Source organism: Cydia fagiglandana, chromosome 9 (genome assembly GCF_963556715.1).
Source record: "Cydia fagiglandana chromosome 9, ilCydFagi1.1, whole genome shotgun sequence".
Classification (NCBI taxonomy): domain Eukaryota; kingdom Metazoa; phylum Arthropoda; class Insecta; order Lepidoptera; family Tortricidae; genus Cydia; species Cydia fagiglandana.
In genome coordinates this window covers 17,561,572-17,576,736 of record NC_085940.1, presented here as the reverse complement: position 1 = coordinate 17,576,736, position 15,165 = coordinate 17,561,572, and the positions used below count along the sequence as shown (strand labels likewise).

The window sequence follows — 15,165 nt, the reverse complement described above, 5'->3', positions numbered from 1 at the left end:
CAACAGAAACCAAACCCTTAGGACGAACCCACCTCATTGAACATCACATAGATACCGGTGACCATCCACCAATCAAACAGCGATGCTATAGGCTTTCTCCAGAGAAACAAAAAGCTTTATGCAAAGAAGTTGATGAAATGCTAAAGCTTAATGTTATCGAACCCTGTGAAAGCCCATGGCTAAACCCTGTCATAATAACTCCTAAAAAAGATGGAACGTGGCGTTTTTGCATCGACAGCCGTAAACTAAATTCGATTACGCGCAAAGATGCCTACAAACTCCCACTCATTTCTGACATTTTAGATAATCTAAAAAATGCTAAATATCTATCATCGATAGACATAGCAAAAGCATTTTGGGAAATACCCCTACGCCCTTCTGATAGACCTAAAACTAGTTTCCATGTACCCTCAAAAGGCATGTACATGTTTCGCGTAATGCCTTTTGGATTGACTAATGCCCCTGCTACCCAACAACGCTTTATGGATGCGTTATTCCCTTCTGAAAACCTTGATAACTCAGTATTTACCTACTTAGATGATATTATCATCATAAGTAATACTTTCGATGAACACATCACTTTACTTAATAAAGTTTACCAAAGGCTAGTACAAGCCAACATTACTATAAACTTCCCCAAGTGTTCATTTTTCAAAAAAGAACTTAAATATCTTGGTTACATAGTTAATGAACACGGCTTTCAAACAGATCCTGACAAGGTTAAGGCAATACTTAACATCCCACCTCCCACAACTCCTCGAGAAGTTAAAAAGTTCCTAGGTACAGCAAGTTGGTATAGACGCTTTATCCCCGATTTCAGCACAAAGGTTGCACCACTAACTAAACTTACCTCCACTTCCAAAAAAGCACCACCATTTAAATGGACATCACTAGAAGACAATGCCTTTAAATCCATTAAAGAAGCTCTAGTCTCTACCCCTGTTCTTGCTTGCCCAGACTTCTCAAAACCCTTCGCAGTCCACTGTGATGCATCCAGCTTCGGCATCGGTGCCATGCTGACCCAAGAATTTGATGGCGTTGAGAAACCCATTGCTTATATGAGCAAATCCCTAACTGGACCCCAAAGAAATTACTCAATTACAGAAAGAGAACTCTTAAGTGTCTTACTAGCCCTAGAACATTGGCGTTGCTATCTTGACAACGGCTTAAAGTTCACAATCTACACAGACCATTCCGCATTACAATGGTTTCTCCATCTAGATAATCCAACCGGACGTCTAGCCCGCTGGAGTATTCGTCTATCTACATTTAACTTCGAAATTAAACATAAACGTGGTAAAGATCATCTAATCCCTGACGCTTTATCACGCTTACCTTCAGTAGACGTTATTAACTACAATAGTTCTAATACCAATGACGACTGGTATAATAATATCTACGCTAAATGCAGTTCTAACCCCAACACAACTCCAGATTACATAATACATAATAATAAATTATACCGATACTCAAAAACCCCTTCGTTACTCCAATCTGAGTATAATTGGAAAGAAGTTATCCCACTAGAGTACAGAATACCCATTATCACAGAAAATCATTCCACCCCAACTTGCGCTCATTTCGGAACATTTAAAACATACAATAAAGTTAAATTGAAATATTTTTGGCCAGGAATGTACAAAGATATTTCAAATTTTATTGCCAAATGCGAGACTTGCTTAGCTTGCAAACACCAAACCCAACTAAAACTTGGCCTAATGGGTAAACCTAAGCAATGCTCTCGACCCTTTCAATGCATTTCAATAGATTTGATCGGCCCCTTGCCTACTACACTAAAACACAACAGATTCATCTTTGTCGTTACTTGCTGTTTTTCAAAATACTGCCTCCTCTTTGCGATTAAACGTGCTACGTCATCAGTAATCGTTCATATTCTAGAAAACCTAGTTTTCCTAGTATACGGAATCCCACAGACCATAATTCTTGACCATGGTCCTCAATTCGTTAGTCAAGAGACAACGGATTTATTCCACTCCTATCAGATCCCAAAAATACACTATTGCGCAATTAAATGCGCCCAACCAAATCCCGTGGAGAGATATAATAAAGTTGTTACCACAGCAATATCCTCATTCATACAGGATGACCACAGGAATTGGGATATCAACCTACATAAGATACAATTTGCTATTAATACTTCCGTAAATGAAACAACAAATTATACTCCTTCTTTCCTTGTATTTGGTCGCGAATTAGTCACATGTGGATCAGCATACGATAAATCTGATCTCACAGATGATATTATATTCGCGCCCAGAGACGAATACGCTGATAATCTTGGTCTTCTCCAGCCTGTCTTCTCCGAAGTACAAGCCCGTCTTTGGAGAGCACACCAAACCAATTCTTCATCGTATAATAAACATCACCAACATTTCGAATTCAACGAAAATGACATCGTCTGGAAACGAAATTACGCAATTAGTAATTCTCCTAAACACTATTCTGCTAAACTTGCACCCAAGTTTATTAAATGTTCTATCCTAAAAAAAATATCACCCTTAGTATATGTCCTACAAGACATGTCCGGCAAAATGCTCGGACGATGGCATATTAGAGACCTTAAACCTCTCCCCAAAATTCTAAAATAACATACTGTTTTTCCTTAATTAGATTCTTATTTGGCTCAAACTTAGCTACTTTTCTCCTAAGCTCCTAACTTGTAAAATATTGTATATAATGTTATACATTTATAATTATATCTCATCCCCATTATACATTTCGGACTCATTACATTTCGTACATACCTACTTAGTACGAATTTATACGTTCATTTATACTATTTAATTTATATAACGTTATATTACGTTCATATAACGTTATTCAAAGCTAACTCTACCAGAGTTAGAACAATACTTATTTATATATTTCTTCCCTTGACATAACGTTCATATTTACGTACTTAGGTACATACGTACCGTACAGTACATTTATTAATTCCATTAAGGAATTATCTTATGATATTTTGTAGTAATCCTACATTCCATACGGCATTATTTTGTTGAATAAATTTCAACAATCGTACTCTTTGTAGGTACACATTATTGTAGATATTATATTTAGATTCATTAATATTCAGCGGGTGGTTACTGATTAATAAGCCTTAATACTAATGGAGAGCGATTTAATGAGTACGTCCTCTACTTAAAGGAGTACTCTATTGAAACTTATTTTGGTTAAACAATTAACCAAAATTTTATAAGATGATGTATGAATGACCTTTGGTACGCATGTTTAAATCGCCTCTCTTGTATGATAAACATTGTATATAACATCCCCACCTTCTAAATTTATCACTCATACCCATATTCATTACATTATATTTATATTACGGAAAAATCCTTTGGCCATAAGCCCCAGGATTTTCCCTTCCAGGGCGACCCCGGTAGTGTAACGGTGCGTGTAACGAAGCGTTACACTATCGACCTTCATACTATTTCTGGCACCATACAAATTCTAAATTCCTTTTTGAAATTCAAATCCTATTCCAAATTCCATTCAATGATTTTTATTTTCAGTTCGATCACATACTTTGATCGATAAACATCATTTTATCTAACGGACTGTACTTCCCAAGTTTCTAAACACGACCGTTTAAGTGTGATTTTTATTAGTAAACGTAATAATTCATAAGTGCGTGCAGTTCAGTATAGTGCTCGTTTTGTGGCCCTGCACACCTTCCAGATATATATCTACATCATCACCAAGGCACATATTGTAAGTTATTTGATTTCTAACCTTCTGAATTACGAAAGTATTTTTATACATACCTATCTGTTAACACGTAACCTGTATTGTTACAGGTGCCTTTTTATATAATTAATAAATACCCATCATCGCCCTGGTTCCCGACTTTGATTACCTTCCATCATCCTGGTGAGGCTCCCATCTGCCCCCTCACAATTTTCATATAAATATGTATGATGATGATGATGATGCATTCCTGTTATCCCTCATTAGGGACATAAATATGTATAATAATTATAATATATCAATCGGAACGCGTCGATTCTGAAAGAACTAAATATCAAAGAGAGATTGTCGTCGACTGTGCAATTGCGAATCCTCAAATTCTTTGGACACATCACTCGGGACTCCATGGAACGCTTGGTAGTGCAAGGGAGAGTCGAGGGCAAAAGATCTCGTGGCCGCTCCCCAACACGATGGACAGACCTCATTAAGTCCATCACAGGAAATACAGTCAACGATTGCTCCCACTCCACCAAAAACAGAGCCACAGAGCGACGGATCGCAAGAGCTGCGGTGGCGCAGAAATCGACCGTGACATGACCACGACCACTCTGTCAAGAGTGCACGACTAAGAAGAGATCAATCGGAAAATAGATAGGGGCTTATGTAACAAACAAGACAATGGAAATACAGATGAGCAGATCACACTACATACTTAAGATACGTATGACTGATAAGAATTACAAGAACGGCTTATTGGAAAGAAATGCCGGCAAAATTATCAGCATATTAAAATTTGTACTACTTATTTAAATACCCGTTTTCGTTTCTAACTAATTTTCATGTTTTTAATGTACATACGAGCAATACACATATATACAGTGTTGGGCCTTATCTATGTGATTGTTTATTTATCTGAAAGAAAAATGACATGAACAGTACCTACAAAAAGTTAAGATAAAGATAAGATAAAAGATAAAAGATAAAAAATAGTTTATTCAAGTAGGCATATTACAATGCGCTTATGAACGTCAAATAAACCTTTACCGGCTCCAACCGTACACCTCTGCCCCGAGAAGATTTAAATCCCCCCTCAATTGGAGGAGGGTATCCCAATATGGGACCGGCAACAAACTCGGCGGGACACATCTTTTCAAAACATTATTACATCTTATAATTAACATGCATTACGAGTAATTAAGAAAAATACAATTTAAATTACTATAGAATTCATGCAATTATACTCAGTGAGTACATAACTTTATAGAATTTGATATAAAAAATAAACATATATGTACATGAAATCACAAATACGTAGCTCTTTCAGAAAACATATCAAATCTTACAAAAGGAAAAGAAATTAAAATCAATAAAAGAAATGAGAATACATATTATATGAATCTGACTGATTGTTATGAGATGCTTTCATACAATTTGATGTGCTTTCTTACCTGAGCTGAGTCACCTTTAACTCTACACATAATACAATATTTTTAATTACTACTTGTCGTTATTACAGTTTCTGGTTTGGACCATGCATGTTTGTCTGTCAAGTAGTCCTCGACTCTGTAATAAGCCTTCAACATCAATGACTTTTTTAAGTAATTCTTAAGAGCTGGAAAGGGTAATCTTAAAGCATCCTCAGGTAACTTGTTATAAAAATGAATGCATTGCCCAACGAATGACTTCTGTACTTTACGAATACGAAACTTTCTGATAGCAAGCTTATTTTTATTTCTAGTATTATAGTTATGGACATAAGATTATAGATCCCAGATAAAAATTAGTTGAAGTGTAACAAAATAAACATTTTACATGTGAATTGTGTAATCACACACAATTATGTAATATACTTAAAGAAAAAGTGACCAAGCCCTCCCATGGCCAAGACCAGGTTCAGACCAGGGCATTCAGCTTTCGAGTATACTCAATCTTTGAACACCTAGGCCCCTTTGACCCACAGACAAGACATCCTCCAGACCAGGGATGTTGCGGATGCAGATTTTTTTACATCCGCGGATGCGGATGCAGGTATTTAAAGCCTCACATCCGCGGATGCCGGATGCGGATGTCAAGGTTTGGTACTTAAAAAACGTCAAATACCTATTACATTTTTAGCATTTTTTATTTAAAAAAAACGAAACGTTTAGCATTCGTTTTATTTAATAAACAGTAACTTGGCGGACTTTTCGGGGACTAGACGACTTCGTTACATATAATGAGGAAATTACCTAGCAACTTACGCCGCCGGCGCCACCGCTAATACGTTACTGTTACCGACTTGGTCGACATCCGCATCATGCGGATGCTCCGCATTGATTTTATGCGGATGCGGATGCAGATGCCGATGCAGATGCAGATGCGGATGTTGAAAATAATGCGGATGTTCCGCGGATGCGGATGCGAATATTCGCAACACCCCTGCTCCAGACTGAGCATAGTAGCGCTACCCCCTCTGCCACAAATATACGGTAGTTTTACTCCATTTTCGATCAAGTGTCTTTGTGTGGTGCCAGTGTCTTTGAACGGACCAATCACGGCACGGGACTCGCTCATCTCGTCCCCCTGCACCCCAGTATTTTTGGCAGCATCGGTTTCATGAAATAATTGCTCTAAACTCCGTCTAGAGGATTCCTAATCTATGCTTTGACCATACACTAATGAAGAGTGTACTTACAAGATCAAACGGGAACCTGGCTTGTGTATCAAGCTGAGAGGCCTGCGGTTTGAGGTGCTCCTTGGAGAAGTTGCGGGCCAGGGTCTGGATCTCCTGCTGCTGCTCCGTCAGCTGAGTCGTGAAGGCTCGGCATTGGGATGCTGCTGCCTTAGCTGATTGGAGAGAGCATACTGAAAAAACAAAATTGTGGAAGTTTACACTCACTTACTTTCACACTAAACTTGCTAAAGAATCAGAACATGGAGTGTCTCTTATGTAGCATTCATTATTAGGGTTCCATACCCAAAGGGTAAAAATGGGACCCTATTACTAAGACTCCTCTGTCCGTCTGTCTGTCACCAGGCTGTATCTCATGAACAGTAATAGAAAGTTGAAATTTTCAAAGATGATGTATTTCTGTTGCCGCTAATAACAACAAATACTAAAAATAGAATAAAATATTTAAGTGGGGCTCCCATACAACAAACGTGATTTTTTTTGCCGTTTTTTGCGTAATGGTACGTAACCCTACTTGCGCAAGTCCGACTCGCACTTGCCCGGTTTTTTTAACACTTCTTAAAGTTTAAAATTGTTGGGGCAGATTTTTAACTAACCAAACATTTTTAACCAAATTTGATTGACAAAACATATTAAGAATTATAAATAAATACTTTTGTTAAAGGCAAATAGAGATCTTTAAGTTTAGTAAAACATTTACAACTGTAAAGTAACTGTCTCAAATCACAAGTCATCCTTGTGTTTATGTAAGCATGTTAAACATGTAAGACAGTATACAATTTTGAACTTTATACCATGGCATTAAGGCATACATGGGCTTGTCACTGACTGTACTTGCTTATTGCTATTACAGATAATGGGATAGTAATCAAACTAGTAATGGGGAAGGGGGGGTGACAAAGACCAATTCTCACCAAGCAAAGACACGGGTATTTTATATATTTTGGTGGAAATCTTGGTAGAATGCTAGTACTCAAATTGAGTAAAATTTTTTTTTATCTATATATTTTTTAAAGGGGTACGTCAATCAGAATAAAAAAATAATAATTCTCAACTGAACTAAACAAGCTATAATGCATGTAAATTAATCTTGTAAGTTCGGATAATTTAAGAATAAATTTAAGCTCCAACCTCACATTCAGAATTGATAAGTATGTGGGTCATGATTATTATGCGCCCTCCTCACATAACCGGCTCTGTGTTCACTGTATATGTTTATGTAGGTATACGAGCCAACTGGGTAAACTTACTTGGGTTAGGTATAATGTTTGTTTAAGATTATTCAATTAATGATAAAGAGAAAAGATTGTACACCGTAAATGTCATTAAAACCCATGAGTATTTAACAGAATATATATCTGGGAAAATATCTAGGGTAGAAAATTAAATTTCCGAAATATACTTACAAGTTAATTTTGTGGATTTCAAGAGACCGCCTGCTGCCATGTTTCACAAAGATAAAACACAGTATATCGGAGAACAGACGAATCTGATACGAAATAACAGTTGCCAGTAAAATATACGATAAGTATGATAATGACCAAGGTCGCAGCATACACTAAAAACTTCAAAAAGTTGTTTTCCCCACCGCTCCACCGGTTCGCCACCGAGCGAATTTGGTATAACTTGTATAATTAATTAATTATAGCTATAGACTTAACCAATATCAAATTATTCTTAAGAAACTACTTATAAATCTTTAACTTGAATACTAAAATTAAATACTGTGTCATAAAAATAAGCAAAATAAGATTAAAAGAAAGGTGCCGCCGCGAGTTTAGTTTGACGACTTGACTTTGACAGTGACAGTCACTAAGGTATTTTTTAAATAGCCAACTTATTTATTAATAAGTTGGCTATTTAAAAAATACCTTTGTACATTTGGTTAATTAAATTTGGTTAATTTGGTAAAATTTGTACACACACACACGCACACACACGGTACTGTTTTGCCGTCAGTAATTTTGTACTGACGGCAAAACAGTACCGTGTGTGAGCTATTTCTTGCTCCGTAGTAGTGAGTATTATACACGTATTATATTCTTTGCTCCGTAGTCCTGCAAGGCGTACTACAATGTAGGAGGGTGTGTGAGCTATATCCTACGCCGTAGTCCTGCGAGGCGGACTACAGCGGTGGGCGGGGCTTGTAGACCAGCGGTGGAACAAAAATTGGTTTAGATAACATTAAAGTTTTTTCTTTTTTGATATGTTATTGTAAGCATGTTAAATAACATTCATGTAAAAAGTTAGAAAATTTTAGGTGGAGCGTTCGGTCATATTTAAATTTTTAATTTTTGCTAAATAACTATGTAAATATAAAATTAAAGTTACAAAAAACTTTACCATATTGAATAACACTTTAATTTATTCACACTATTCGGTTTTTAGAAATCTGGAACAGCTGCTTTCTGGTGAACGTAAAAACAGGAATTATTATGAAAATACAGAATTAGAGTAGCTGATATTGCAAAATTACGATATTATCTATCAACTTAGTGTACATGTAAAAAGTTAGAAATGTAGACAATGTGCTTGTCTAGATATTGATTTCTCGTTAAGCAGTATAGCCAATATTGAATTAAAGTTTGTAGAGTTAATATTACACGGTCATAATAAAGATCTTACTTCTCACACAAAAGATTAGAAATATAAAATCACGGCGACACTAAATACTGATACGTAAGTATGCATTCCGAGCTTATATTAAGTTACATTTCAAACGCGCGGCGTTTGCGCGCGCCGCGCTGTGCGCCGTGGCAGGACGCAGCGATCGACGGTCGCGGGCTAGCGGTTAGCGCGGTGCCCTTAAAAATACGCAAAGCGTTTATAAAATTATTATCAATGGTAAATAGTTATTTTACACAGTACACTAATGGAAACTTACCTTCCCTTATTTATTTCTATATGTACTAGGGATTGCCCGCGGTTTCGTTTACGTAGAATTCGTTATCGTGTTAAGTACAGAAATAATAGATACATTTGAAAATTATTTTAGGTGCATTGTCATACAGATAACTACCCTTGTTAAAGTATTCTTCAAATTCAACACACAGGTGTCATTTCAATATAATTTTGCGTAATTTGGCGCTTTTAGGTTATAAATGACTAGCGACATATATTTTTTAAGAGCGATCATCTCCGATAATATTTACTTTATCATAAAATCAATTTCAAACTGACGTTATTCAATATTTATCATTTTAAAGTCAATATTACCAACCAACTGATCCAATTTACCTACGGTAACAACTCAAAATTTGCATCAAATTAAATGCCACTTTTCTTATCCGTTACGAACAATCAAGAGGGCCTTTACGAGCTGATGTGGTGAAAATTTTATTTAACCTTCGTCCCTTGAAACCTTCACTACGCTCAAGGTTCAACTTTACGAACCACTAACTACGCTCGTGGTTCAATTTTAGAATGTTTGAATTTGTGAATGCCTCGAACAGCCAAACTGTGGAATGAACTGTCCGATACGACCTTCAAACCTTCAAAGACCCCCATCTTAAAGGTCGGCAACGCGCTTGCAACCCTTCTGGTGTTGCGGGTGTCCATGGGCGGCGGTAATCGCTAACCACCAGATGATCCGTCTGCTCGTTTGCCTCCTATTTAATAAAAAAAAATGTTTCGCTTGTTTGGGTATCAATATTAGCACGAGCGGTTAATCAACAACTTTTCACCTTGTAAAACAAATAAATAAGGTAGATGAGGTGCAGGCATATGAGGCCCGGCGGGTAACAAGGCCCAGCATTCAAAAATAGCAGTTGCTCCCTATTATTCCCAATTATTCTGAATTTGTACTTGTTGCTAAGAAGGCCCACTGTCAGTGCAGGTAAAAAGGTCTAGTCCCGGGCCTTATTGAACGTATGAGATGAAATATTAGATTAAAATATTTTAAGATAATTTTCAATATTTTTAATCTCTTATTAATAAGGTCGATTTCAAGAAACTTCTATGAAATTATGACTTATAAATAACACTTGCACTGCGTGGGCTGTCAAAATTGCTGCAGACTTTTCTTGGTCTAACTCTAATAATTTTTCACTTGCTTTATTGACCTAAAGACGTTTTAAGAATCAAAAAGTCTAATAACATTGAGGCACTTATACTTTTTAAAGGCAGTAACTAATTACAAGTGACTTTTTTTTGTTAATACATAGGTAGGTATTTACGATCATCATCATATATTTAAGAGTATGACTCTTGTCGGTGGAGCAAATTCCATGTTTGGCGGTCCTCCGCCTTCTCTTTGACAGCCCGATACGACACGACTTTGATCTTTTCCTTTATTTGATCCATGTACGCTCTCCTTGGTCTTCCCCTCTTCCTGTTTGCTTCAACTTTCCCTTCTATGATATTTTTGATAAATTCGTCGTGTCGTATCAGGTGCCCAAGCATCCTTCCTCTTCTATTGTCTATAGTTCTTAACAAACTCCTCCTCTCTCCTACTACATAGGCCGCACTGAATGTTTTGCACTACTGGCCACTGGTAAATATTTAAATTATGAATTGTATATTTAAAAAAAATACAGGCTTTTGATTATGGAATGTGACAAATGTTGGCGACAAATCGATCGTCTTTTGTTTTTAATGGCTTGTCAAAGTAAGTCAGTGCGTTGAACGTGGCTTTAACGCGAAAATATTTTTAGAGCTATGATTTTGTTATGATTTTAAAAGTTCGCTTACTCCGCAAGAGCTTCGCTTACTCTGCTTGCCTTCAAAATGCTTTTGGGATTGAAGCACCACATCTGAGCATCGTGAGGCGTTGGTATGGTGAATTTAGTAGAGACAGTATTATTCTAGATAATGATTTTCGTGAAGGTCGACCGTCCACGGCGATCATTCAAGGAAACGTGGCTACTGTGAGACGACTCATTGAAGAAAACCCACGAATCACCTATGACGAAATTTGAGGACAATTAGGGATAGGTATGAGACAAATACAAAAGATTTTACAAGAATATTTAAAAGTCGGGAAGCCTTGTTGTCTTTGGATTCCTCACGAATTAACTTCAGTCCAAAGACAGGTACTTTTTGACTGGTGCCGAGAAATGCTGCGTAAGTACAAGCAAGAAAGTTCAAATGCTGTATATAACATCGTTAGAGGAGATGAAATCTGGATTTACTGCTACGATCCGGAAAAAAGGCATTAGTCCAGTCAATGGGTCTTTCGAAGGTGACAGGAGGCCCATAGAAGTTCAACAAGCCAAAAGCGTTGCCAAACATTTTGATCGTCTGTTTTTTTTAAACGCGACTTTTTTGTAGCGTACTTTTAAATAATAAAAGAACGTTAAATACTGAGTAGTACACTACCATTTGTGTGCCCGCAGTCATTGAAAAAGACCGCGAGAGACGACCGAGAAGCCGCATCCTCCTGCGTCATAATAATGCGTCCACCGATACCGCAATAAAGGCAAAAACATTTTTTAATTACGAAAACGTGGAAAATGTCTCTTATACGGATTATAATCCAGACATTGCACCCTGTGACTTCTATCTATTTCCCAAAATTAAGGATTTAATTTGGGGTTTGACATTTAAGACCCCGGATAAGGCAGTTACTACGTTTCATCACCACGTCGAAAACATGCAGTCAAGTGATTGGGCCTCATGCTTCCAAAAATGGTCTGAGCGAGTGAATATGTGCATAGAATGTAAAGGGAAACATTTTGAGAAGCAATAAATGTATTATTATGGTTATAAATGATTTTATTCAAAAGTTACGCAAAACTTTCAGTGCGGCCCTCGTATGCGTAAAACCTCTTCGTTAGTTTTCTTTTCTTTTACGATAGAATTGCGAAAAATAGATATTTTGCAACGAGTGACGAATTTTAAAACACGGTCAAAGGGAGTGTGCAAGCAGAGATGGGTGCTTATTATAGCACCGGTCGTAATGTAGCACCAGATGTACTGTAAAAATTATGTTAAAAGATAATACTTACTGTTACGAATAAATATTTTTACTGTAAAAAAATATCCCACCAAACACATTTTCATTTTGTTGCTAAGGCGAAACCATAAGACTCGCACTGTCAAAAAGTTGTCAGATCTCTTGTCGAGCCAAGCTTCAAACTCTACAAGCCCCAACTTCACTAACTCTACACCTTAGTCAAAATATGTGGCTTGGCTGTTTCGCTACCGCCACATGGGCATAAGGTGAAAAATTTATTAAATTCATTATTTTTAGGGTTCCGTACCTCAAAAGGAAAAATACTGAACCCTTATAGGATCACTCGTGTGTCTGGCTGTCCGTCTGTCACAGCCTATTTGCTCCGCAACTACTGCACCAATAAGTTGAAATTTGGTATACACATGTAAGTCTCTAGCCCAAGGACATACACGTAAAGTAAATAATAGAAATTCAAATAAAGGGGTCACTTTTGAGATGAATGATAAATAGAAGAAAAAAAACTATATCTTGTTATAATTAATATAAGAGAATTAGAATATGAATTAATATAAGAGAATTTTGTTAGAATTTTAATTAGTATAAGATAGATATGTATATTGTCATGTTATTTTCTCGAACTCCCCATCGGCATACAAACCTCCTCAAGGTTTTGCCCACGATGGGTCTTGTAATAATAATGTACTTTATTTAGCTTATTGTTCAATAAATTAAAAAAATATATATATATCAAACGAAGGGGCTCATTGTAAGAATCTCAGATATATTTTTTCATAATTTTAAAATAAATAGTTCAGAAGTTATTTAAGAAAATACGCAAAAAATGACCATTCCCCCCTCCCCCCTTATCTCCGAAACTACTGGGTCTAAAATTATGAAAAAAATACACATATTAGCTCTCTTCCTATAGATGACAGGAAAACCTATTAGAAATGTGCAGTCAAGCGTGAGTCGGACTTAAGTACCTAGTTTTCCGATACCTACGGGTTTTTAACCGACTTCCAAATCCCAAAGGAGGAGGTTATCAATTCGGTTGTATGTTTTTTTTTTATTTTATTTTTTTTTTTTTTTATTTTTTTTATTTTTTATGTTTGTTACTCCATATCTCCGTCATTACTGGACCGATTTTAAAAATTCTTTTTTTGATTGCATGTATATGCATACAGATTGGTCCCGTTTTTGTCAAAATCCAGTTCTGATGATGGGATCCATGAGGAATCGACGGAACTCCTCAAATCTTAAAGGCATATATATAGTGATTTTTGTGTTTTTATCAACAAATCAAGCATATACATTCAAAAACGTGACATTTGATGAAGTGGAACTGCTGATGATGATCAGAACGGAACTCTTCAACGACGCATAGTTCACCTTTGGCGATTTGTCCTCTTCCTTATGTTTGTTAATCAAGTTAAGTTTTTAAGCAACATTTTTGTCAAGCTTGAGTTCTGATGATGGGATCCATGAGAAATCGAGGGAACTCCTCAAATTTTAAAGGCATGCGTATAGAGGTTTTTGTATTTTCATCAGAAAATCAAGCATTTTCATTCAAAACTGTCGCATTTGATGGAGTGAAACTGCTGATGATTATCAGAACGGAACTCTTCAACGACGCATAGTTCACGTTTGGCGATTTGTCCTCTTCGTTATGTTTGCTAAGCAAGTTTAGTTTTTAAGCCACATTTCTGTCAAGCTCGAGTTCTGATGATGGGATCCATAAGGAATCGAGGGAACTCCTCAAATCTTAAAGGCATACGTATAGAATTTTCTGTATTTTCATCATAAAATCAAGCATTTACATTAAAAACTGTCGCATTTGATGAAGTGGAACTGCTGATGATGATCAGAACAGAACTCTTCAACGACGCATAGTACACGTTTGGTGATTTCGAATTTCGATTTTGACTTGGACTGGGACCCGGACTCGTACCCGGATCGGAACCGGACCTGGACTCGGACTCGGACTTGGACCCGGACTCGGACCCGGACTCTGACCCGGACTCGGACCCGGACTCGGACCCGGACTCGGACCCGGACTCGGACCCGGACTCGGACCCGGACTCGGACCCAGACTCAGACCCGGACTCGGACTCAGAGACCTGGACCTTGACCCGGAAAATCACTATGAAACCTAAACTAAATAAACCGCTATGATTACCTACCATAAAATGTAGGTATATAGTATGATGATGCCAAACCCCTCCCGCTCATACCCCCGTATACCGCACGGCATGCGCCGTTAAGTGGGTTAGGTTAGGTTTGAACTGCGATCCTCACAGACCAAACAAAAGTGGGTTAGGTTTGGTTAGCACTGCGGGCTTTACAGAAACGAAATGCTACTAGAAAAGTGGGTTTGATTAGGTTCGAACTACGATCCTCACAGAACCGAACTGCAATCAGAGAAGTGGGTTAGGTTGTAGTGTAGTCAGATCATACACAGCTGCTATCAGCTGATACAGCTGATACTTGATGCCTATCTCCCATATATGTATTTTACTACTTTATAGAACATTAAGTTAACGATGCCATAAACCTTGACTTACTGTAATTTACTATACAATGGTTAATGACCATTGCCATAACTTCCACTCGATTAAACCTGTTAAAACCTTAGTATATAAGGCCAGCGCTTTCTACCAATATATTCAGTATTTACTCGACTCTTGTGTTATCATTATAAACCCTGAACGCCGAACACTTCATGGCGACCCTGCCAGGCGGGCTGCTCGAGGATTAGCCCGAACACTTCATGGCGACCCTGCCAGTCGGGCTGCTCGAGGCAGCCCCAGTTTAAACGCCGCCCCGTAGCCCAGCCAGCCAACCAGACCCGCCGCCTCTACCAATACCGCCTGTGCCCAACAGCAAACACCAG

The 15,165-nt window shown here is 37.4% G+C and overlaps 1 protein-coding gene across 5 annotated transcripts in view; it reads right to left on the bottom strand.

Annotated features, from left to right (window-relative positions):
• LOC134667561 (short-chain specific acyl-CoA dehydrogenase, mitochondrial-like) overlaps positions 1 to 8,162 on the bottom strand; it is a 185,925-nt gene extending 177,763 nt beyond the window's left edge. For 3 of the 5 annotated variants that reach the window (XR_010098652.1, XR_010098651.1, XM_063524991.1), the window contains exons 1-2: positions 7,789 to 8,162; positions 6,386 to 6,555 (exon numbers count right to left, since the gene is read on the bottom strand). Coding sequence is in view for 1 of the 5 variants with exons in the window: in XM_063524991.1 (XP_063381061.1) it covers positions 6,386 to 6,555; positions 7,789 to 7,828 (210 nt within the window). In the remaining 4 variants the exon portion in view is untranslated. The remainder of the gene's footprint in view (positions 1 to 6,385; positions 6,556 to 7,788) is intronic. The other 2 variants (XR_010098653.1, XR_010098654.1) reach the window with 1 other exon arrangement.
• Between the last annotated feature and the right edge of the window lie 7,003 nt (positions 8,163 to 15,165).